Source organism: Rattus norvegicus, chromosome 2 (genome assembly GCF_021556685.1).
Source record: "Rattus norvegicus strain SHRSP/BbbUtx chromosome 2, alternate assembly SHRSP_T2T, whole genome shotgun sequence".
Taxonomy (NCBI): Eukaryota; Metazoa; Chordata; class Mammalia; order Rodentia; family Muridae; genus Rattus; species Rattus norvegicus.
Window position 1 is genome coordinate 87,768,491 of NC_141535.1, and position 23,791 is coordinate 87,792,281.

At 41.2% G+C, this 23,791-nt stretch overlaps 2 protein-coding genes across 2 annotated transcripts in view; one reads left to right on the forward strand and one right to left on the reverse strand.

The window, feature by feature from the left end:
• Window positions 1–14,305: 14,305 nt before the first annotated feature.
• Window positions 14,306–22,269, reverse strand: Ca3 (carbonic anhydrase 3). Its single transcript, NM_019292.4, is given in 7 exon segments — window positions 14,306–14,434; window positions 15,762–15,917; window positions 16,675–16,737; window positions 17,527–17,619; window positions 18,955–19,073; window positions 21,367–21,564; window positions 22,226–22,269. Coding segments are annotated over 7 exon segments (783 nt in total). The 5' UTR covers window positions 22,260–22,269; the 3' UTR covers window positions 14,306–14,314.
• The window catches only part of Ca1 (carbonic anhydrase 1), a 102,180-nt gene continuing 95,915 nt past the window's right edge, over window positions 17,527–23,791 (forward strand). The window contains exon 1 of the mRNA XM_087621859.1: window positions 17,527–17,767. The gene's annotated coding sequence lies outside the window, so the exon portion shown is untranslated. The remainder of the gene's footprint in view (window positions 17,768–23,791) is intronic.

Here is a 23,791-nt window from a genome sequence, read left to right on the forward strand (position 1 = left end):
TGCTTGGGGCGGGGCGCCCTCCGGCAGCTCTCCGCTTCTGCGTCCGATCCGCTGCAGCAGCTGCGCGCTCTTCAGCTGGTCCCGGCGCGGCGCTGCCTCCGGGGCCCGCACCCCTACCCCGAGCCCCATTGTGAGCACAGACCTAGCCACCCGCCCGCACAGCCCGCACAGCCCTCACAGCGCGGCTCCGGCCACCCGGCCACCCGGTCGCGGCCCGCATGCACGCGGCTGCGGAGTTTGACCTTGGGCGGGGAGCGTCCTGGAGGCGCCCGGAGCGGGGATCCCGGAGTCCGGAGCGAGAAGCGGGGGGGCCCCCTGCTGCCTGGCTGCGGGAAGACGACCCGGCCTTGCCACGAGGGATCCCTCCAGCTTCTCACTTGCCCTACAAATTAACCCTAGGCACTGAGCTTTCTGGTTGCATGTTGACTTATAATCAACATTTCTCAAAAATCGCTTTGCTCTTTGGAATTGGATTTTTAAAACGTCTTCCCAAGGAGATGAGAACTTTCCTTTCCTGGTAAAGGATTTGTATTTGGTATGCCTAAACCAAACAAAAAAATTAATAAAAATGACTTTTAAAAAATAAAAATAAAAAAGGAAGGTAGCTCTATGACTTTCCAGGGACCTTGGGCGTCCCGGGGACACACCTCTCAATGTTCTTTGGTGCATTTTTTATTTAAACATGTCTCTTCATCTAACCCTTTGTTTTTATTATTTTGACTTTGAGAAGTTTTTTGTATTGAATCGATTGTGGACTTGAGGCCATAGTATTTAGAATTCAAAATGAGAAGGGAACTGTTTTTGTGTTTCTGTAGGGACGCCTAGACATCACGTCACCCATATATTAAAAATCTATGTGCTAGTATAATGAAAAATACCATCTGACTACTTTTTAAGTGTCCTCAGGATCATCATGTGCCTTTATTTCCTCCAGCGTCTCACAGAGATGATGCACACGTAGATCTCCATGTTCTTATTCTAAGATTCAGAAAACTCTGGTCTTCTGTATACATGACTACTCAAGTTGACGTCAAAGGAAATTTTTGACAAAGAATCTTCAATCACACTTTTAGGTTTCTAGGGCCATTACAAAATGCAGTTCACAAATAGTCCCTTCTATCTGTGACACTAGAGCTGCATAATTTGCCAGGAGTCTCCCATTTCCTGTGAGGCATAATGTTCCATTACCATCGTGCACGGAACAAGAACAGAATTGGATTAAGCACTTCTCAAGACTTCAGACCCCACCAATTCTGGTTGCAGCTATGGGAATCCTCATCATGTGTGCTTCATTTTAGTGGGAGCCGGGCTCCCTCTAGGGAGTCTCCCTTGCCCACCTTTGGACGTCAAGAGTGTATCAGGTATTATATTTCATATTCATTTCTTTTTCAAATTATATAGGTTGTAGGCATTTTCTTTCTGCCAGGTTTTCATGATGGCGATGGCTTCATAGTGTCATGTGAATCAGTCACTGTCTAGCTCTATTGTACTGAGGACTTATTCCTCCCAGGCTGTCATCATTCACTGGCTGCCAGAGAGTAACACTGGATTTTAAAAATAAAACCAGTGCTTATGTGTTTATGTCTTTTTAGAGGGAAGATATGTACCTCCTTCTAACCCAGGAGGTGGGGTGAATATACATATATATGTATGCATATTCATATATACATATACATACACATATTCATATTTATAAATATATAACATAACCAGGAAAAATCATATAAAATTACTAAAATATGTTCCAATTATTATAATAAAAAGTCTTTAAGATAAATCAGATCAAAATTTTAAAACAAAATGAGAAAGCATTTGATTTACTCTAAATACAGATAGTTAATATAGTTTACAAAGAAATATAAATGATTTATTCAATAATTAATGACATAAGTAGGTAGTTTCATAGTCATTAGAGTATTAAGGTTTTAGGAAGACTGAGAGCCATTCACTTCACAGGACTGCTAGAGTCCTGTACGTACACATCTCCCTAGCCTACTGTCTGTAATGCAACATTCTAAACTGACACAACTATCTAATCATCAATTTGTAACCCACCCTTCCAATATGCTGTTGGCTGCTCATGGGGGATATGAAAATAATCGCAACCAGGTAGGGTTATAAGAATTCAGTTAGCAAGTGCACATTAATCACCTGCCACTTGCAGCAGTCAGTAAATTATGGCTTTAGAGTTTGTCCTAAACAGGGCTGTATAAAACATAATGCAATCAATATAAAAAGTAAACATCTGGCCAAAGAGAAAGAGAGCCTCCACCTGTGTGGACTTTTTTGTGGGGAGAATGAAGAATATTTAGGACATGAACATGATGACATATATATTATATATGGTTTCACTGTGTACCCTAAGGTGGCTCTGAATTAAATTTCAGCATGTCAACCATAATACTAAGTTAATAATGGTACTCATGTCACAGGGTCATGGTAAGAACTAAATGATATAACATGTATAAAAGGGGTCGACATTAGGTCAACAATTACAGCTTATTAAATAAGAGTTATCATTTTATTATTGTATTTCTTTTATTATATCATTTATTATTGTATTTCTTGAGCTGCTACTAAGTGCTCCGTATTCTCCATATTTTGGTGGAAGTCCATTCACTTCCCAAGATTTCAAATGCTACTTTGGGCTGCTGCCATGTCAAATTGATGCTGGTCTTCCTGGAGACCATGATGAATGGATATGGAGGCTGTAGGGAACAGTAAGCAAACACAAGCCAAGTGAATTCCAACCATGCCAATGAGTGTGAAGCCTATGAACCAGGAATGAGGTAGAGTGGCACAGGAGAAGAGGCCACTTTTAGGCGGAGGGTCCTAGAAGCCCTTGTGAAGGAAACCCTTAAAGAGTCGGTAAGACATGACCAGGAACAGAACAGCTCAAGAACAGCAAATAAGTATAGGCCTGCACAAAGACGTTTCTAGAACAGAAAAGTTTGTAGCTGTACCACTGGGATCAACAAAAAGAAGAGAAGCAGCTGCATCAGCCAAGCAGGACTTGCAGCCAGAAGAACTGCACAGACCACTGTACCAAGGAGAGCTTTTCTGTTTGAGTGTATGAGGAAGCCAGGGGGCAGATGCAAAGGAGAGAACGACACAAACTATAACTAAGACACTTAAAAGTTTTAGGCAATCCATTCCAACTTTTCATTTTACAGACAAGAATAAGATGGAGGGTCCGTGTGACTCTTGCAACCCATGCCTTTGGTGTGTTTCTTTCCAAGAATCACTTCCAGAAAGAGTCCAAGTCCCTCTCACCTAGAAAGTCATCCAGCTCTAGCTCTGGCTTCCCTTTTGGCTTGTGACTCTACCAGTATTCCTCTAAAGGAATGAAAGCCATGTTCTGTGGATTTGTATTGAGTCTCTAGGTCTTACCTATTGCATAAGCCTACATGATTTATTCCAGTCTTCAAGCCTCCATGTGTTTATACGTGCAATGTATATAGCATGCCCAGGGCTGCTCAGCAATAAATTTCATTCATGTGGCTTAGCTGAGGCTTCCTGTGTATTGGCTCCTCTGTTCGTGTCCTTGCTATTGTCAGGAGAAGTGCCTATTTGTGAAATTAGAATTAAGCTTTCTGTGTGTGCTAAGTCCACCATAGGGCTTCGGTGTAGCCCTGAGCAAGATAGGCAGGCTCTCGCAACCTCTCTTGCTCCATTGTAAACTGATGAGGGAGAATTCTAGCTCCAGAATGTCAGGGGATTTAGCTCAGTGGTAGAGCGCTTACCTAGGAAGCGCAAGGCCCTGGGTTCGGTCCCCAGCTCCGGAAAAAAAGAACCAAAAAAAAAAAAAAAAAAAGAAAGAAAGAAAAAGGGTCTGGGCGATCTCAAAGGACTGGTCTGGTTTCATGCCTGGATAAATAATAGAATTATTATTATAATACTTTTTCAGTAAAATATAATAGATTGTCTTTTCTGTGCCACTAACTTGAATGGAAAAGAGTATTTAGAGTTTTTATGTTCTAAACTTACTAAAAGTATTAATTTATCAATACAACTCTAAAAAAAATAAAATTATGTATCTACCAATACAGTTCTAACTGCTTCACATCAGTTTATACTGAAGCAGGGACAGAAATAAGTTTCTTGAGTACAGGTCACTCTGTTAGCAAGCAGGAGAGCCAGGTGTGAACCCTACTGGCAACTCTGGTTTGATCTGTCAGTGCAGTCCTCCTTGTCAAGGACCCTGCTTCATGGTTCTGGAATAACAATGTGTAAGAACTATATGTGCAGTCCTACTCTGGAAAGCCAAGTTGTGTTAACATGCCAAACACTTTTACATCATCCTGCCAAAGTCTCTCTAACTAAAATATGGCTCAGAGATAACATTAACTTTACATCTACAAACAGTTGAGTTCAACTGCCCTTAGCAAGCTGTTTTTTAGATTAAAAAATTTTTGTAGTATGTACATTTCTAAATTTAAAGACCTTTAACGAATGTCTTTGCTTTTTCATGATATCTGGTAATATTTAACTTCTATAAGAACTAAATCCATCCAAAGTAGTCAATGAACTCAAGTATGTTAACAAGTTTCCTTTTTACACAGAAGTGAAGGAAAAATTAAATGAGAGAATTAGACGAGTCTGTAAATTATACCTTTTTAATATTTGGTGATTCAGGGAAACTGCCATTTACTACACACAATGCTCTAAATACAATAAAGGCCGACATCCTTTTAGAACATCCATTCTCAACTGATCTGCCTTATAAGGCACATTGACCATCAATAGATATGTTTCTGGCTTTCCCACTTTGGGATACAGGGGTGGTATGTGGCTGGCATCCAATGGACACAATTCAAAGATGCACTACATATGCTCCAATGTACAGGAAAGACACTGGGAACTATTAACCCCCAATGCCACCTGTCTAGTATAACTTTCCTTACCCATTTTTCATTAGCTTCAGTCACCCATGGTCAGCCACATACAGGAAGTAGTAAGTAAGAAATTCCTAAAATAGAAAATTTATAAGATTTTTATCATCCTGTACTCTCGTGAAATCCAACAATGTTCTGCTTCATCTCACTCAGGTCATGAACTATCCTTTGTCCAATATAATCCATGCTGTTAACACTACCTGCCAATATCTATTTAGCAGACATCTTGGTTACCAGATTGACTACCCAGGTATCATATGATATTGTTCAAGCAATACCTGTTTTACATAGTGATGACCCATAGCACAAAAGTCGTAAGCAGGGCATGAAACATGGGAGGACAGAATAACTCTGGAACTCGGTGCCAAAGCTGCAGAATATTTAAGAGTAAGAATATTCTTGTGTGTGTGTTCTATCTACATTTTGAGGTAGGACTGGAAGTCTTGGGTTATATCCCCTCAAATAAGGAAAGTCCCACTATGTCACTCTGTGAAATCCTGACATAAGACTGTCTGTAAAAGGTTGATAGAACCCAGAGGCAGAATGCTTGCCTAGCACATTCAGAGTCTTGGTCTTGGGTTTATTCTTTCTGTGTCTCTTCTCTCTCTCTCTCTCTCTCTCTCTCTCTCTCTCTCTCTCTCTCTCTGTCTCTCTCTCTCTCTCTCTCTCTATCTCGCTCTCTATCTCTCTCTCTCTCACACATGCACACAAGCACACACACACACGCACACACGCACACACGCACATGCTATAAGATAATTCTTTTCTCAAAGGTCTGGGAAACAATTATGATAATTATCTTTGTATTAAAAACATCCGAGACCCACAACAGTGCTATGCTCCTAATATTCCCTCACTTACCCTTGGTTCATTGCATTGGGGAGAAAAGAATAGAACCACTGCACTCTGGGAAAATTGTCAGTTTATGCTGCTTGAATGGGCACCCAGTGCCACCCAGATTCTAACAGCTTGTTAGGTGAGCATTAGCTTCACCGCATGATTAAACTTCTCTTTTACCAATAAATCACCACTCTGGGGAATTTCTGGCTTCCTCTTACTAACACAAGCAAGCTAACACTTTCCATGCAGGAATAAAGGCATCAGAACTAAATGCTTCCTCTTGCTTAAGGGCAGGAGGCCAGAGTCAGCAGTTTTACTCACAGGGGAGCAGACAGCACACACAGCCAGCATCACCCAGACCTGTAACATGTATGAGTGGGCTTCAGAGAATGGACTTCGTTACATTTTATAACTGGTTTTCTCGTTTTATGCTTTGTCAAGACAATTCAGAAGCAGAAAGGGAAGGTATTTTTATTCAGACAAAAATTGTTCGAAAAGTTTTGTACTACTCAAAATCAGGATTTCAGGAAGAAAGCGTATAAGCTAAGAAAATTAGTCTGACTTTGAATTCTGACAGCATTTTCTTTAAGCATTTTTTCTTTGCTTCATAAAATAATTTTATGCGTTTTTAGCACTTAACACAAAACTTTCAAAATCATACTCTGTAACTATCAACAGTATTTCTATGCCCCTGTCTCTCCTTCCTGACCCACCTTAGTACTGTGTCTAAAAGATAAATACACAAATCTGAATGAATAACTGGATATTATTTCAGTGGACAGACAAAATGTCACTTGTCTCATATATGACAAAATGTGTTTTCTCTCTTCTGTCTCTTCTCTACTTTCCTCACTCATCCTCCTTCGGTTCCTTTTTCCTTTCATCCCTTCCTCTATTCTTTCACAACAACAGGTACCCTCTAAACTAACTTTCTTTCTTTCTTTCTTCCTTCCTTCCTTTCTTTCTTTCTCTCTCTCTCTCTCTCTCTCTCTCTCTCTCTCTCTCTCTCTCTCTCTCTCTCTCTCTCTTTCTTTCTTTCTTTCTGCATTGTCTGGCCAAACTGAAAGGGTTATTATAACTAATTCAAAATACACCCACCAAATTCTACTGCTCAAGAGTCAAGGCTACATGCTTCCCTTCTTCTACTACAGCAGGGTTTGCTGCTTTTCTAATATTCATGATTCAAGACTCTCTTAATTCATTTTCAGGTGCCCATTTGGTAAAGCTGTGCATGAAATAATGGATCAGCAGAGTGAGAAAGCATGGGGCTGAACAGGTTGGACAGACAGACAGGAGACCTGTTCGCCTGCTACTCTTGTAAGCAGAAAACTCCACCCAGCTTTCCACAAAAAGTACTCCACAGTTCAGAGGTATCCATGATGATACTTCCTTCCTCCAGGGCAGGAAGGAAATGGGACTTGTATTTATGATTAATTTTTCATCCTCTAAAATTATCTACTTTTATTTAATAAAACTATATAAAAGATATATAAGTTACATGTATGCCTATGTATCTTTTTAAAAAAAAGTCCCATTGGGGGTTGTGTGCCTCACTCACACTATCCCAAATATGCCTGGAGTCATGGTGGGCTCCCAGGTCTGCTGGCACACAGCCATGCGCTCCAGGTAACCTGCCCCAAGCCCTGTTATCTAAGTGTCCTTTCCAATGGGTGCTGATATCTCTAGTGAGCACTCCCCCGTGTTGCTGGCCATGCCTATTCCTGATAAGCTCTCCTGTTGGTAGTCACAGCCCAAATTAGCCTTTCCTTCATGCAACTCTCAGAGGCTGATCTTTTCTTCCTGTTCTTTTCTCCTTCATGCATCCAAGTAGTCTATTGACCTGGATTGATCTCCTGTACTCTTGACACATAAGCACATTAGAAAAGCATAGACTCATTCTGAGAAGAGGCTTTACAAAGTCACATGTGTATATGTATTCAAAACATGTGTCTCATGTCAAATGCTTGCTCAGATAGAGGCATTGCTTCCAGCCATGCCTTTTCTCTCAGCCCTTGCTTGTTTCTCGACTCCTCTGGAACTCTCTCTCCCTCCTGGGGCCCAATCTATGTTTTCTATCAATTAGGCTGCTAAGGACAAGAAGCTCAGCATACCTCGCAATCTTGACAACAGGCCCTTTAAAGAAAACAAAGTAAATGGGAAAAATTTGACTTTCTTTAATAAAATGTCATTAAAATATTTCTTTAAAAGAAAAGGATTTTCAGTAGGCAGCTAGAAATTTACAAATCAACCAATGAGCTAAGGCACAAAGGATCACCCAACCTTCCCACACCAAAATAATACTACTTTCTCTGAATTTATTATCTAAGGTCAAATTTCAGTTTTTATTTTTCCAAAAATATTCTCAGCTTTATTAAAAAAAAATTAAGGACGAATATGGCCTTGTGGTGCTTATACCCAGTGTCTTAAGCACCAGACAGGCTGAGTGGGAACACCACAAGTTCAAGACAAACCTTGATAATTTAATGCAAATCTGTCTCAAAATTAAATAACAACAACAACAACAATAACAACAACAACAACAATAACAACAGCAACAACAACAACAACAGAAAGGAGACAGGATGTAGCAGCTTGTGGTAGAGCACAAGGTTGAGGACCAGTATCATGCACACATAATAAGAAGGTATTGAATAGTAATTATAAGTACATGAACGATTTGATAGTATTTTTGTCGGTGCTCCCTATAGAGGGGTCATGTCCCTGAACTCACTGTCTTAGTGGAGTGTAGCACTTAGGAGTGCTTACTGTTACTTCAAAAGCATTCTATTCTCTGAGGAAGAGGATTCTTTAACATGTATATGGAATTGCTTTAACCATCCTCACACAAAATTGGAAAGAACTAGGGAACTAAAGTTACTACTGAAGAAATTTAGAGAAACTTCTAGAAAGAAAGAGAGCCCGGGAAGACAGAAGCATGGGGATGATGATACAAATAAGTGCTACTGGAGCCTAATCCACAGGCACAATGCCAGGCCCATTCCAGTGTGCACACAGGAGTGCAGGTGCTAAAGGAGATAAGTCCCTGAGTACAGAATTCCCTTTTCTATCTCCTAAAACACGTCTCTTCTCTACTGAATTCAGTTTTCAGTTCAAAAACAATGATCATTTAGATATATGTAAAACTGCTTTTACCCATGCATTTTCTTCATTAAAAAACTTGGATTCTCTAATATTCTAAAACCTCATTGAGGTATCTCTGCGTTTCAAAGGGTGAGGAAATAACTTTCACAAGAGTGCTGACAAAGACTAGCAAACAATACTGTACAAGTCTCACTTTACCATCCATTTATCCCTTATCAGTTAGACAAATACTTTTTGAGTTCTAACAGGTCCCTGATGCTAACTTAGGTCCTCAGGTCTCAAGATCAAGTTCATACTGCCATAAAACCTTGTGCCCCCCACTCCCCTCCGTACACCACACTCATACCAACACATATCACCTTTCATTTCACATAGAGACTTCAAATCTCTATTTGATGCTATTCCCATCAGTATATAGAGGAAGAGCTGTAGGCCCTTTATTTTCACTAAACTGTGTGGATCATTTCTCTCTCATTTCTACCCAGCACTGGGCCCTACTCTAACTTGGCTCTGCTTGGCTTGTACAATCCCATCCCCCTTGCCAGTTTCTCTGGGGCTCTTGCTCCATCCAGGTATGCCCCTGGTGACCTGAGGTCTTGCTCTAAGTTGCTCACAGAGAGGCAGAAGTGTGATTTCTGTGATCCTTGTTCTTTCCAGCACTTCCATTTGTTTTATTCTTCCATGGGAATCAAGTGGCCTTTAGGGAGTGACTTTCCTCTAACAAATGTGTTTGGAACTGTCCAAGTTTCAAAAGAGTGCATGGATGCGATAGAAATTTACAGGCCAAGTTGGAACAGAGAAAGTGTTTACTTTATGGAAAAATGTATTTTCCCTGAGGTTTCAGGCTCCTCTGCTTGGGACTGATTCATATACAAGGGAGAACCCGGTTCCCTGTTTACTGCAGAGCGGCTTCTCAACTGGCTAAAATTAGCTTTTAGATCACTGGGCTGATGCTGCCGCAGTGCACCCTGTCCCCTGGGACTGTGCTGTTAGAGTCGCTCTTGCTCTGGCTGATCACCTGTGATTATGTACCTGGCCAAGCTGTCACAGGTTGTACCTACTAAACACCCTCTCATCTACAGATCATCTCATTAGCGCTGGCCATCCCCTTGATCCTAGATGATATGCTTACACTGTTTGACTTCACTTTGTTCCATTAGAGTTGAGACTCCTCAGAAGCATGGATGCTTGCCTCCACCGTGATTTGTACAGCACATTTGGCATCCTCACTTTAGGACGTGCTTCGGCACGCTCAAAATTAATTTCCCAACAGGAGTCTTTCTGCCTTAGGTATTAAGATGGATTATTCCCCCTCACAAAGCACTGTAGGGGACCCCATTTCATGACATTTGAAAAGCCAGTGTCACACAGAAATGAACATTATAATTCTTTGGCCTCTGCTTTCTTCCTGATTTTCTGGATGACTATCCGACTAATCATACATATCTTCCAGAAAGAACAGAGCTCCCAAAGCAGAAACTTCCTTGGGAAGAATTATTTAACCTTCCTTCAAACTACCTCTTTAGGCAATGTGTTGGTTCTGTTTCCTTTGCTGCATATTTAGTACAGGGGTAATTGCTTTGAATATCATCACTGCCAAGATTAAAGACCTACGTTTGATTCTCCAAGACTTACATAGTGAAAGGAATGAATTGAGGCCCAAAAGTATGCATACACTCATACACTAATACCACTTCATTACCCAGCTAAGTGCGTACACACACACACACACACACAGACACACACACACACACAAAATTAATTTTAAAAAGGTAAGTGTTAAGTCTTAATGAAAAATTTGTCAGAATGACACTTCTTTATATTTTAAGTGTATTGATTTAATTCTTAAAATAACTCTCCCTGTAAATACTGTTTTCATCCACACAGGCACACAGACTAGTCCCCCGTGGTCTCCTGTCCAGCAGATGCTGTGTGACTTTTCTCGTCCTTCTACACGCTAAATAAGACTTTATATGCTCAGTGCTTATCAGTCTCTCAGTTCAGTAAGTGCTTTCCAGTTAGCCTCAGTCCCCTTTTATTAGCTTAGATTCTTAAGAATAAGTAAAAATTCTTCATCTTTTTGGTCAGTCGCTATTAATAGATAGTATTAAACCTGTAAGCAAAGGAAGCATGGTGTCAGTTTAAAAAAACTTTGAAAAACTTAGCAACTTAGACATCAACATGTTTGCAACACAGGGTGGCTTTTAAGGGTCAGTCATTATTTTGTAGCAGAGAGTTTATTGCCATCTAGTGTTCAAAGTGAAAATAACAAGTAAACATGGTTAGGTCTTAGAATTTAAGTCTTACTCCCAGGGATTCATTTATTAAAATTCATTATGTTTATGTACGTTAAGTATGAACTAAAATCTGATATATAGAGTTCTTGTTTCTTCTTACTCATTTTATAATTTTATGCTAGATAATATACTATATATGCCTAGAGTTCATTCTTATATTGAAGAAAATCTAGAACTAATTTTCTTTAAATGCAGCTAATGTGTTTATTGGACTAGGCAGTTAATTTTTTAGGTCAATTTTGCCTGTGTCTGTTGTTATTCTTGTCTCTCATGTACTTATTTATGACTGGTTAATCTCAACTAGATTTGTTTAATGATATAAATGGCCCATGTTAGATACTGAGAACTGTAGCTGTCTACACATGCACTGTCTATGTAAGAGTTCTCATTCGTCTACAAAACGAGTCACTCATTTTACATTTTAAAACATTTTATATTGAAGTCTCCAATCATATAATTTACAAATATAGGAGCTAAAATGTATTTGCCCCCCTCAGCCTCGCACCCGCTGCCAGCATTGCTCTCCTTGTAGGCTTTTAAGCATGCCATTATCTGACCATTATGAAACACTTAATTTACATCAGCTTCTCCCCACTCTGAAATGTTAAGATACCTGCAATTATACCCAGAAGAATAAGAGCCTTTTTAGATGGCAGCTCGTGGTAAACTGCTCTGCAAGCTACAGAAGCCTGAAGTGCAATTGTTTGGAGGCCTGTACCTAATCTGGAAAGTGATGGTGCTTTGAATGCAAAAGCATGTGTCTGTTGTCAATACTCCAGAAGAAACTTATCGTGGCAGCAAACTTTAAAGGCAGTGAGAAGCTGGGGGTTAGGGTAAGATTGTGCACTCTTAATCACTGAGTCAGACGAAGAAAAGCAGTATTCATAAGTATTGTGAGGTTCCAGAGGCTAAGTCTTCCTTGGACCTCTCTCTGTTCGTGACATCATCTGTTCACCTAAAACATGACTAGTGGTTAAATGCTGCTGGTCCCAGTATTAGGTGCCAGTGATGGAATGCCAGTGGTGGAAATAGAGCCTATTCCCTCTTGGAGCTTAAGGTCCAGGGAGACAGCTTCCTCCAGCCTTGTCCAGTCAGGTATGAGAATCGTAGCCATTTCTAATCAATGTGAGACCATGTGCCTCCCACACATAGCTTACGTAATGGATACAGTCTTTACAGAGCTCTGAACATTACAAGCTAAATGCCCTGAGACAAGCAGCTTGTGTATTACCACTAATGATCAGAGCTCCACACCTCCTAATTTCAAGGGATTTAATTAACACATCCTCTTCACACTGACCAACCTGGTTTTACTTCACCCAAGTGGTAATCTATTAAATAACTCCAGCCTCACAGGACTTTATCACATGGTTTGACTTCCAGTGTCTCAGGGCTCTCCTGACCCAGGACTGTTCTCACTACTTATTGCTGCCCTTTTGTACACTTGCTAACTTCTCAGCCACTGAAGTGCTGAAAGACAACCAACGTTTGACTGTACAACTGGACTTTGTGTTTAGAAACATTAAATATATTAAGAGTTAAATATATATGCATTTCTGCACTATTGGGACATGTCATGTTGAAGTACATTTTTTAAAAGATGATATAAAAGATGCTGTTATGCCTAAAAGGAACACTAGCTTGTTTCGCTGGCCCAGAATCCTAGAGAATGTTGACTTGACACTTTGGGAGCATTCACCTGATGAGATGGACCAACACCTACTGCCCAGACTGACCGTTTGGTCAGACTCCCGTACCAATCGCCTTGCCCCTTTCCTGAAGATGGTAGCATCTGAACTCAGAATTTGAGTCTTTTAGTGCTACTTCAGTTCCAAAAAAACAAAACAAAACAAAAAAAACAACAAAAAAACCCAACAACCACACTTGGGAGGTTTTCTCTCTGGCCTTCCTTCATCCTGTCATTTATACTGCTTTCCCATTAATTGTGCATACACATCACCGTCTTATTACATAAAACAAGTCAGACTCACACAGGTAAATACTGAATATCATCTTTCATAGCTAAAATTTAGGATTAAAATTGTATGTGCATAGACATATATAGGGGGATCATGAAACTAAAAAAGGGCTCACGAAGGAGAGGAAGAGATAGATCTTAAAAGAAAGGGACAATGGAATTTCTGTGACATCAGAGCAGGAGAGGGGACTGTTGGGGGCAGCTGTCACAGGGAGAGAGCAGTGAAGGGTGGCTGAATTATCTAAATACAATTACTAACATGCATGAAAGTGCCACAGTGAAACTTGTCACTGCATATGTTTACTCTAAATTTTCAGTTTAAGAAAAAGATGCACACTCTTTTCATTTCCATCCCGTCTTTATTGCTTCTGCGATCAGTACAAACTCTCAGCTTCAGTGCTGGCATTCCCTCCTTCCTGTCTCAGGAACCAGTCATTCCAACTTCCAACTCAAAAGACACCAGAGACAGCTTTTTTTTTTTTTTTTTTTTTGGTTTTTTTTTTTTGTTTGTTTGTTTTGCTTTGTTTTTAATAGGCATGCAAAGATTAAAGTAGTGAAATAAAAAATAAATGACCCTAGATTGGGCAAAGAAAACCATCTTTATGAAGAAGAAATTTAAATGCTGGATCAAAAAATTTAAAAGACCTGGCCTTATGGGTGTGTGTTTATCGGTAATTTAAAACCAGGCGAAGTTGGTAGTAGGCAAATTTTTAAAAAGTGATAGAGTAGCGATGGTATTATTTGAGGTAAACATTATGTATTCACCTTCTGAAATCTACAGTGATCTTAACTTGTGCTTTCAATCAAATGTGGTAAGGTGGGCACATGCCTCCATACCCACATACATAGCATGGACCCATCACTTGTCAGTAACTCAGCCTGAAAACAGGAGTGCTGAGATTCTGAGAAACTTAATATGCTTAATAAGCCACTGTCACTGTCGTTATTTTTCCATCTATTTCTTCTTCACTGAATTTATACTAGAAATACTAATTTTTTTAGAAAAGGTAGTTATTAAAAAGGTTAGGTGTGAAATTCATGCTTCTGGGTTAGATCATGTCAAAAGGCACTGCGGTTTCATCTGACTGCGTCTCTTCTTTCTCTCAGTGTTGTAGGATAGCTTGGAGCAGGGAGCACCAGGAGGAGGCAAGCTGGCTCTTCAGGGACAGAATTCCTTTCCTGAAGAGGGCACGTCCAGAGCCTTACTTGAAGGAGGCCCTCACCACCCTGCCCTTGATCGGCTGAGGAGGGCGCCAATTCCCCACCAGAGGCACCGGGGGCTCATTCTCTGCACTGGCGAACAGGCTGCGCAGCTTGGCCATCTGCAAGAGGAAGCAGACTGTTAGAAACCACAGGCCAGACAAACCACAAACCAGGCTCCAGGTATAGGTCCTGAGTTTGCAAGCACCGGTTCCTAACATAGACATTTCCTTACATCCAGAATTCCCTGCTCTCTGGATAACTCCTTCCCCACCCGAATTTCTCTTCGGCTGTAAATTGAGGGTTCAGCATGAAGTACATATACACTTTACATAGAAGGGGATGAGGATTTAGCATATGCCTGAAGTAAGAAAAACTTTAATAGGCTCTCACTGGGTAATCAAGTCAAGTATTTATGGAATTACTTTTTAAAGGACTAGGGGAAAAAAACTAAAACCGGGCTATATGTTAAACTGTGAACTTTTTTTCTTAAAGGATCAAAAAATAGGGAATCCTCATTAAAATACAATGCCTTGGCAGTGGAGATGGTTCAGTGTGTAAAGGTGTTTATGGCCAAGCCTGACAACCTGAGCTCCATGCCCAGAACCCAGGACTGCAAGTTGTCCTCTGAACATCGTTACTGTTAATGTTAAAATATATTATGCGTCAGTATTAAAGTTTCTTTTAGCTTTACCCCCTTAAAAATTGCCATTGTACTTTTAAAACCTTTGTACAGATTAATCAGACTATTAAAGCTGAATCTCGACTTTTGTTTTGAGATCCACCCTGGAAGAAACAAACATACAAGCTGCTTTCTTAAGCCAAGGAGTCAGGCTGGTAGGCTGATTTTACTGTGAGACATCATTTTCCAGGCTGTGAAGCCTGTGGGGTTCACTTCTTCATGTTCTCCGTGTCCACACCCATTCAGCTTTCCTTGAAGTCATGCCTTGTAAATGTTGTCAGCACATTCTTTAGATAAATGGAAATAAAGTAGGCGTGAAATGAGAAATTAGGGGCTCTTGGAAGTAGACAGGCTGGGCCTGGAATAAGGATTTTGCACTTGGTTGCCCTTGTGAAGAAATAGTTTTGTTCCTGAGCCTCAAGGTCTTTTTTTGGTAAAAACTAGAGAATGCAACATCTCTCCAAAGGTGTCTTGTGAAGTCATTTCTGCACCTTTCTCTTCCTCAGACCCAAATTTGCTACCTAGCCGTCTTCACTCATACTAATGAATATGTATGTGTTCCGGAGCCCACCGGCTCTATGGGATTGTGTTGTCTGACTAACCTTGGGAAGCTTCCCCAAATTGAACCGAAGAAGCTGAGGGTATTTCTACAGGTCAAACTGTGAAACATCTGAGGACCACATCACCAGTCTGGCTCTCTACTGCTATTTCAGCTCTAGCTGTCTGTAGTTCACAGTTCACACATAGGGTTCTGCAGTTGGGCTCACCTGGTCTGAGCTCACTGTCATGGGCTCTTTCAGTAGCAGCCACACAATGCACTCCTCGCAGGGTGGCGTGGTGAAGGAGCCATGGTAGGTCCAATAGTCCCGGCAAGCAGGGAACAGGCACGATGGGTCGAAGTGATTAAAAGGAGCCTCCTTGCCCTGAAAGACACCAAACAGGCTCTCTAAGCGGACACGTGCACCAAGCGCCCCCTAGAGGCCTCATCTATTCATTCATGAGAACTGATTTCAATAGCGAAAGGGAAAGCAGATATTTGAACAGGTTCAGGCCCTTCACTAGTAAACCACAGAAGAAAAGGAATCTGCTTGGTGTTCCAACTTTATCTGCCATGGTCAGTGTAATATTTTATTCCTTGTTTACACGGTGGATGGGGCTGAGAGTCTGTCCTTTCTCCCAGAGGAGACTTAGACTGGAATAGAATTACTTCTTGGAAGTTTGATGTGAAGAGTCACTTTAGTACATTCCATGCTTAGAATACTTACTTCTAGCATTACACCTAAAAGCAGCTCCTTAGAATAATCTCAAAGACAACTAAAATGTGTCTATTAGAAGAGTTTACTATTAATGTTTAAAACATGTGGGGCTACCAGGAAAGAACAATACCAGGATTGAAAGTGGCTGGCCTGGAGAACCTCAGCGATCCCGTGCCCACTGTGGTAGGAGAGGGGAAAGGACACCCTGGAACCTCTCACTTTCTTCCTAGGAAAGTCTTTATCTAATAGGCTGACTGACAATTGAAATAACAGCTATGACAGTGCTCTAAGGTCTCAGCTCTAAAACAGGGCCATGTCATTTACTTTTGCATGCTATCCATCAGACAGTGACAGGCTTACCTGAAATTCAAAATGACAATTGATATTGTCTTAGGTTTGCAGAGGGAAAATGATTCACACTTACCTTAGTCTTAATTTTGTCCAGGGCATCAAGGAGAATCTGGAACTCGCCTTTCTCCCGTCCTATCTGTAAGAAAATGACATTCAATGAGATATTTTCCTCTCCTCCATAGTTGAAGATCACCTTAATAACTGATTTGACCCATTCACATGTAATCAATATTTATGTCTTCCATATTCTCCAGCTAAGCTAAATATACGTTTATGTGCCCTGGAAGATTGTAAAGTATACATTTTCTGATCTAAATTTGGATTTCTGTTCTCTGAAGTGCAAAACCACAAAATTGCATGTTGGTGCTTGATCCTCTGCAAAGTAATCCCATTCTTTAAAAGAGTAAAATCCAGAGTAGATTTCGTATCCACGGCCAAACCCACTGCCTTTCCTCTCACAGTCAGTGAATTTAGAACCTAGAACAAACTAGGTCATTTGGAATGAAAAAAGCTGGATTTTCACTGCTGGCTTAAAATTCAGATTGGGTTACCATGAAGTTCATGTGTTAATGACACTAAGTCCACTTTAAACCGAGGTTGGCTGAACAACACACACATTCCTTCTGCCACCCTAGCCTGAGATCCTGTGGGTGGTGGCCTCCTTAAGCCAAGGAGAGGTCTAGCCAGGCATTTGGCAACCCAGAAGTTCCCAGCACTGGCTTTCTGGTTTCCAGTGTGATTGAAATAGAGTAATGGAGAAGGAAAATGAACACACATCAGCCTTTGCTCTTGCCTTTGGAAGCTTCGAGTCTGCCCTCGCACATGCCTCAGACATAAGGAAAGAATGGAACCCATGGTCTCCTAAACATTAGTAAGGGACTGCATTCTGAGTGAGAAAAAAATTAGTCATCAGTGTGCACCTCACCTTCAGAAAAATGCCAACCACAGCAATCCCATCGGGCTGCTTCAGAGCCTCTCCGAAGGTGTTATACTTCGGGTTCCAGTGAACCAGGTGAAGCTGCAACGACCAAACAAGCACAGATCGTGAGATAAATCCTTCCGAGTGGAAATGGGAGCTGTTATCTACAAGAGACCCCAATGTGTGCCGTCTCGAGGTTGTTGCTGATCATCTTCATGGAAGTTGCTGACATTCCAAATATTAACAGGTGACACTTTGGTGAAATTTTAATAGTTCAGATAAGAAAAAGGTATGAAAGCTCCTGTCTCCACTTAGAGCTTCAGTGGCTGGCTTATCTCAATTTAGGATTTGAGCATAGCTTAAATAGTGAGGTTGTCCATTTTGAGTTAGTTACACTGGCAAGAGAATAGTTTATAGCTGCTAAAATGTTATACTCAAGTTCAAAAAATGTGCGATAATTCCAGATACAAACATTGCATTCAAAGTCTTTTCTTCATTTGGAAAAATTAGTCCGAACTTTTCACCAGTGGTGGAGGAATTGTCTAGCAGAAAGGCATTCCTAATAATTAATTGCTCTCTACCCTAGCTCTCTACATTGTCTGTGGAGGGATGGTTATACTCTCTTAAATGCGCTTGATCTCTTCTAATCTGGAAGCCAACCATAGCTAGGCCTGGTCAGTACTCGGAGTTCCTTTGATTTTTCTTTAGCCAACAGTTAAGTAGCCAGTGATGCCCCGAGGGATCAGATACAGTGTGCTGCCACAGCCCCAGTCCTGTCCCATCCCAGTGCTCCTCATCATCTACCTCAGAAAAGACCAAAGCAGAAAAAGTGAAATTTTGTTCACTTCTTGTCAATGCTAAACAGACTTGGCTTCCTAATGAAAACAGAGGAGACTGTCTTATTCCATTTGAAAATTGTTGCCTTAAATGAGATGCATACACGTATAAGCATACATCCTTAAGCAAGCAGAAAGAATTATTTGTAATTACTTGATGCTGTTTTTGAAGCACTATATATGCTCATAAAAATGGTATCTGAAGTAGCTTGTACAAAAAGCACCAGGTGCAGCCACTCTGCCTCTGTTACCCAACCTTTATGTGCATTGGTTGCCTATTTGTAACATTGTACAACAGGTTGCAGTGGGGATCAAATGAGCTAAAGCATATAGGTGCTTCACATGAACTTGCTTCCCTACTGCTCTGGTTCTATTCAAGTCTATGACCCCTTTCTCAGTATAATCTGTGAAATAATCATGGAGGACGATAACCCACTTGCCCACTTCTCTCTGACCTAGGATATTTGGTGGCTTTACTTTGTGTTAAAGCTAAAATATCTTCAATGAAAGGCTTGAAGCAGAAAGAGTTGTGCAATTGTTTCTAATTTTTCCATTTTGATTGTTAAAGACCCAGAGTGGATTGGGCAGTTCCTCCTACCTCAGCAGCATACTTCACTCCATCCACTGTGTGCTCAGAGCCATGGTCATCCGAGGAGCCCCAGTGAAGATGGAATTGGCGAAGTCGGTAGGGTCCAGAGAGAGGGCCACCTCTCAGCACTGTGAATAAGATAACACGGTGACTGGTGAGCTCGGCCTGCCTCTGCAGAGCCCTGTCTGAAACCATAACTCTACTGAAGATTCTGTGGGTGAAAGATACCATCTGGGAACAGGGAACCATCCCCACAGTGCTTGTAACTCGAAGTTAGAACCTATCAAAGTAAGAATTTTCTTTTCTCTCTTATTGTTGCTTGCTCATGCTGTCATTTTAACACTCTAGAAAACAAATTAACATAGCAGAGATGTTATAACAGCCCTGAGAACAGATTAGCAGTACGGTACTGTTGGGAAGAGTCACACATTGGACAAGATTTAGGTACCATTCTGAATTTCACCCTCATAGTTGTGTGATCTCAGGCAAGATGCTCAACTTCTCTGAACTGGTCTTTGAATCTCTAAGAAGGTGATAATAATTCTACACTTTGTGAGCCACTGTGAGGATTAACTGAGATTTAAGCTCATCTCACAGTCCCTGTCAGGGATCACGGAGCAGGCGGGAATTCCTTTTTCGAGTCCTACTTTTAGCTGTGTTTTTCCTTAGATGACAAGCCAGAACTCTCATGCACATCTGCTTTAGACTGTCTCTACTCAAGTCAGATGGATAAAAGTTCAGGAATTTCCCAGGAAGCTAGTCAAGGTGGAAGGATATATATGATCATTCTTGGGCATCAGTTTGGGCAGTTATCTTAATTTCCATGTAATTTGCTCTCAATTCCTCTCACTGGAGTGTAATTTAAAGGTTCAGATATCTTCCCAAGGATGATGAAAATGGTACAGAAATCCTAAAAATCAAGATGTAGCAAGGTACGTTCAATGCAAATAGCACTGTAATCGCAGCTATATTAGCTTGATTTCTCTCCATGACACAGGAAACGCCACAGTGCAGACTTAAGCAATAATTTTAGGCTTGAACCAGCTTGATCCCTTGATGGGAAGGAAGTGGTTTGGTTTTTTGTAGTTTCCTGTCCAATCATTGAAATAGCTATGAGTTGGATATGAGTCTGATTTATTTACTAATTACTATTCAGTTATTAATAATTATTAGTTTAGTTTATTATTAATTATTTATTATTTATCTATGTATTATCTAATTATTAATCTCTAACATTTAACTATATTTCTTTTAAAAAAGCTACTTTATGTGTTTCTGCTTGGTGAATGATCTTTAATTTCATTTTTTGTTGTTATTGTTTGCTTTTTTTTTCTCCTAAATGACTCTTCACCTTTTAAGGGAAGGAAAAAAATGGGGAAGAGTAACATATAACAATTGCTCAAAAAGTAGTAAGCTTCTGCCCTCTTCCTACCCTGGAAGGGGGAGTTGTATGTCACTCTATCATTATTTCTTAAGACATCACCAGAATGGTCATTCATGTTTATCAACAAAGGAAATTTTAACTTAATTAGGAAATTGCGTTCTTAATTCTAAAGACTAATTCTCAGTTAGATTCACTTGCAATGAGATAAAGCTTGCAATTTTTGAGTTTTACTCTATAGCCCTCGCTGGACTGGAACTCATCAGAATACCAGGTTAGCCCTATATTTGTGGCAATCCTCTTGCCTTTGCCTCTTGAGTATTGGGATTACAGGTATGAGCCACCAAGCCTTTCTGAAATTTCAAATTATTTCAAATTAGTATTCAAATGTTCAAAATATTTCAGATTAGTCTTCTTTGATGTCACAGATTGGTTACTAATGTAGGCAAAAAAAAAAAAAAAAACCCTCCTCCCTCCCAGGAATGTTTCAATTTCACACTAACACTGGCCCAAGGAAAAGTGGTCATATACATCAGAAACACTCACTACAAAGATTCTTTGCGTTAACACCAGTGAGATACTTACTGAAACCAGGCTATTTTAACTGACATAGTGGGCCTGCCTTTTCACATTAATTAGCCTCCTTCCAGCCAGCAGGGAAGAGAGGGCCTATTTTATTTCTTGAAGCCTGGGGGGAGCCTGTTCTCCATACCACTCAGAAACCACAAGAATGTTGTCTCTCAATGGTCAGAAAGACCACGTGGGCTCCCTGCCTTCCCCTCTTGATCCATACTTTGTCTCTGGAGTGCTTTGCTAACTTTTAGCTTGGGCATATGGCCATTTTGCAGCAACAAGAGGGTGTGACATTCTTCTTCATGATGTGAATATAGTTCTTTACAACTAGAGCCAAGTCTAAAGTCATCTCCATTGCAGGAATGAACTTCTCCCTCTTTCCATAATTCTGTTACCATTTCACATATTGCATCTTGCCATTAGATACCGAAAACACCCACATGACCCTTTCTAAGTGCTATACTTACTGGACCTGTCGAAGGTATCATCAAACACAACTCTGCAGGTCTTCCCATTGTTCAGGATGGTCTTAGCAGAGCCAGGATCATAAGATACTGACCAAGGCTGCAGAGAAGGATCATGCCTGATGTCTTTAGTATGCAGTTCAATGGGTGACTGGTTGTCCCCTTTGGCAATTGGATAAAGTTCATGCCAGTGCTCAGGACCTAGGAAGTAAATGACAGGGATTTTATTCATTTAATAGTAAAGCCCAAGACCTCTATCTGGTGAACTATGCCAGCAAACTATACAGAAGCCAAAGAGTGTTTACAGGAAGGTCTCTGGTTCAAATTGAGCAACACAGTTCTTTGATTTCAAACCTACTTAGAACCTTGCTTCCTGTGCTCAAAGAGCATGCCAATCTCTGCATTCCCTCCCCTGGCTTGAGAATCATGTAACCAGAAAAGCTTATCTTTGAAATGAATCACAGACTGATCACATATTTTTGGATACTTTGTAGCTTGCAAAGGATACTTTTCTTCTTTTTCCCAAGGCTGACTTGATTGAAGCAGAGATTGTTACAGCCCCCCCCCCCCCCCCGAACTCAAATAGGCCAAGTGCTCACTGCTCAGTTTCACAGAATAAGATTCAACTGAACCTGACTTTGGGCTGAATGACTTCTCAGATACATTATCGGACCTTAAGCTAGTGATAGTGGGTGCGTCTCTGAGCTTCAGGTTCCTCCGTGGAAAGGAAAACAGTGAGTCATGTTTAAAAGACAAGCAGCATAGGACACCAGAAAACTCTCAGTATATGCTATTTCTTAACTATTTCTACCTGCACACCTGTGCAATGCAGGCACACCCGTAGTGTCCTGGACCCACTCACCATTGTGGCTGGCGTAACCCCACTCCTTAGCCATGGCCTTTCCTGTCTCTCAGCGCTGGACAGCTCCTGCTTTTGCTTGCTCCTGTTGTCCGGCAAAAGCTCCAAAAAGTCCCCACTTTTATATAGGTCTCCTGCAGTGTGCATGGCCTTATTAGGTCAGCGGGTGAGGAAGGGGGCTAAACTGGATTGGGGTGGTACTCGGAAGGCGGGGCGGGGGAGCCAATGAATTACAAGCGGTGGACAGCTGTCGGGGTGAGAGGGTGGCAGGAGGGGGCAGGGAGGAGGCACGGAGGGGGAACGGAGGGGGACAGAAGACTCCCTTCTTGGCTCTTGCAAAAGCCCTGGCTCTTTCCTCTGTTTCCTTTGCAGACTACCAAGCAACTGAGCTTTCTAAGAGCTCGGCTTTGGTAGCGTTGGTTCCCTCCATTTTCACTCACTTGGGGGTCTGGAGGAGCAGCCGACTCAGGCTGCAGTCCCGTGTGTTACTTAGCAGCTAAAAATTGCACCCACGGCTCTTGCAGCCTTCCTCAGAAAACTTTTACCTCGGAATGAAGGACCCGCTGCAGTCTCTGGACGCTTGAGTTCCTTTTCCCGCAGGAATCCGGTTAGGGTGGAAAGAGCTCTTCTGATCCTCTGACTAGTGCGTGATTCCCCTACGGAAAACGTGTAAAATCCTGGAAATAGAGATGAGGAGGAATCTGGGACTGCATGCTTTCCGGTCCCAACATCCTTAACGGGATGAGTTTCTAAGGTAGACTGCCTAGGCTTCACATCCAGCCTAACTTAGTTTGTCTAGTATGACTCGGGAGCACAGCACAGAATCCCGGTCAGCCAGGGAGGGACTCTGCACCCCAGCCTTACTCAGCAGCAGTCTGGGACAGAACCACACTGGGAGCTGCGCTCTGTTCACCTCAGGACACCAAGAATATCTGAAGCTTTAAAAGAGTAGCATCAAAAAAGAGTATGCTACATAAAAATTTCACACTCCAAGACATAATTAGAGACAAGGGAGGGAAACAAAAAGGAAAAGGTCTATGAGATCGGTTGGGTCTTGTGTTTTTTCTCTCAGTCCTAGTGTGTTTTGTAATACAGTAAACCACATAAATGGAGACTAAAACTGGCATATCCCATTTGTGCATAACAAAGGTATAATTAGAAATATCTGGTTATGCCTCACATGAAAGAAGCCAGTATAATAGATGTTTGCAATTCTATGCATCTATTATGGAAAAAAAAAAACTTGTTTGGGCAAGAATATCTTGAGACCAAAAAGATACACCTCGTGTTGGAAATGTCTTGAACAAGATTTCTGCAAGCATTTTCTTATAACTTTTACTTTTATAAAAAGTGACTTTTTCAGTTTACTTTTTCTTGTGGGTAACAAAACCTGAGAAGGAAATCTCTCTTCATTGCCAAGACAGCTCATCGGCTAAGTATGTGGAATGGCTGACCACACGCAGAACCTGGACGCCAGGGGAGTCAGTCTCAGGGTATTTTTGTGACCAGGGATCACTTGATCCACACAATAGCACTGTGGAATCAGGAGCCCTCAGTTAGTTTGGAAGA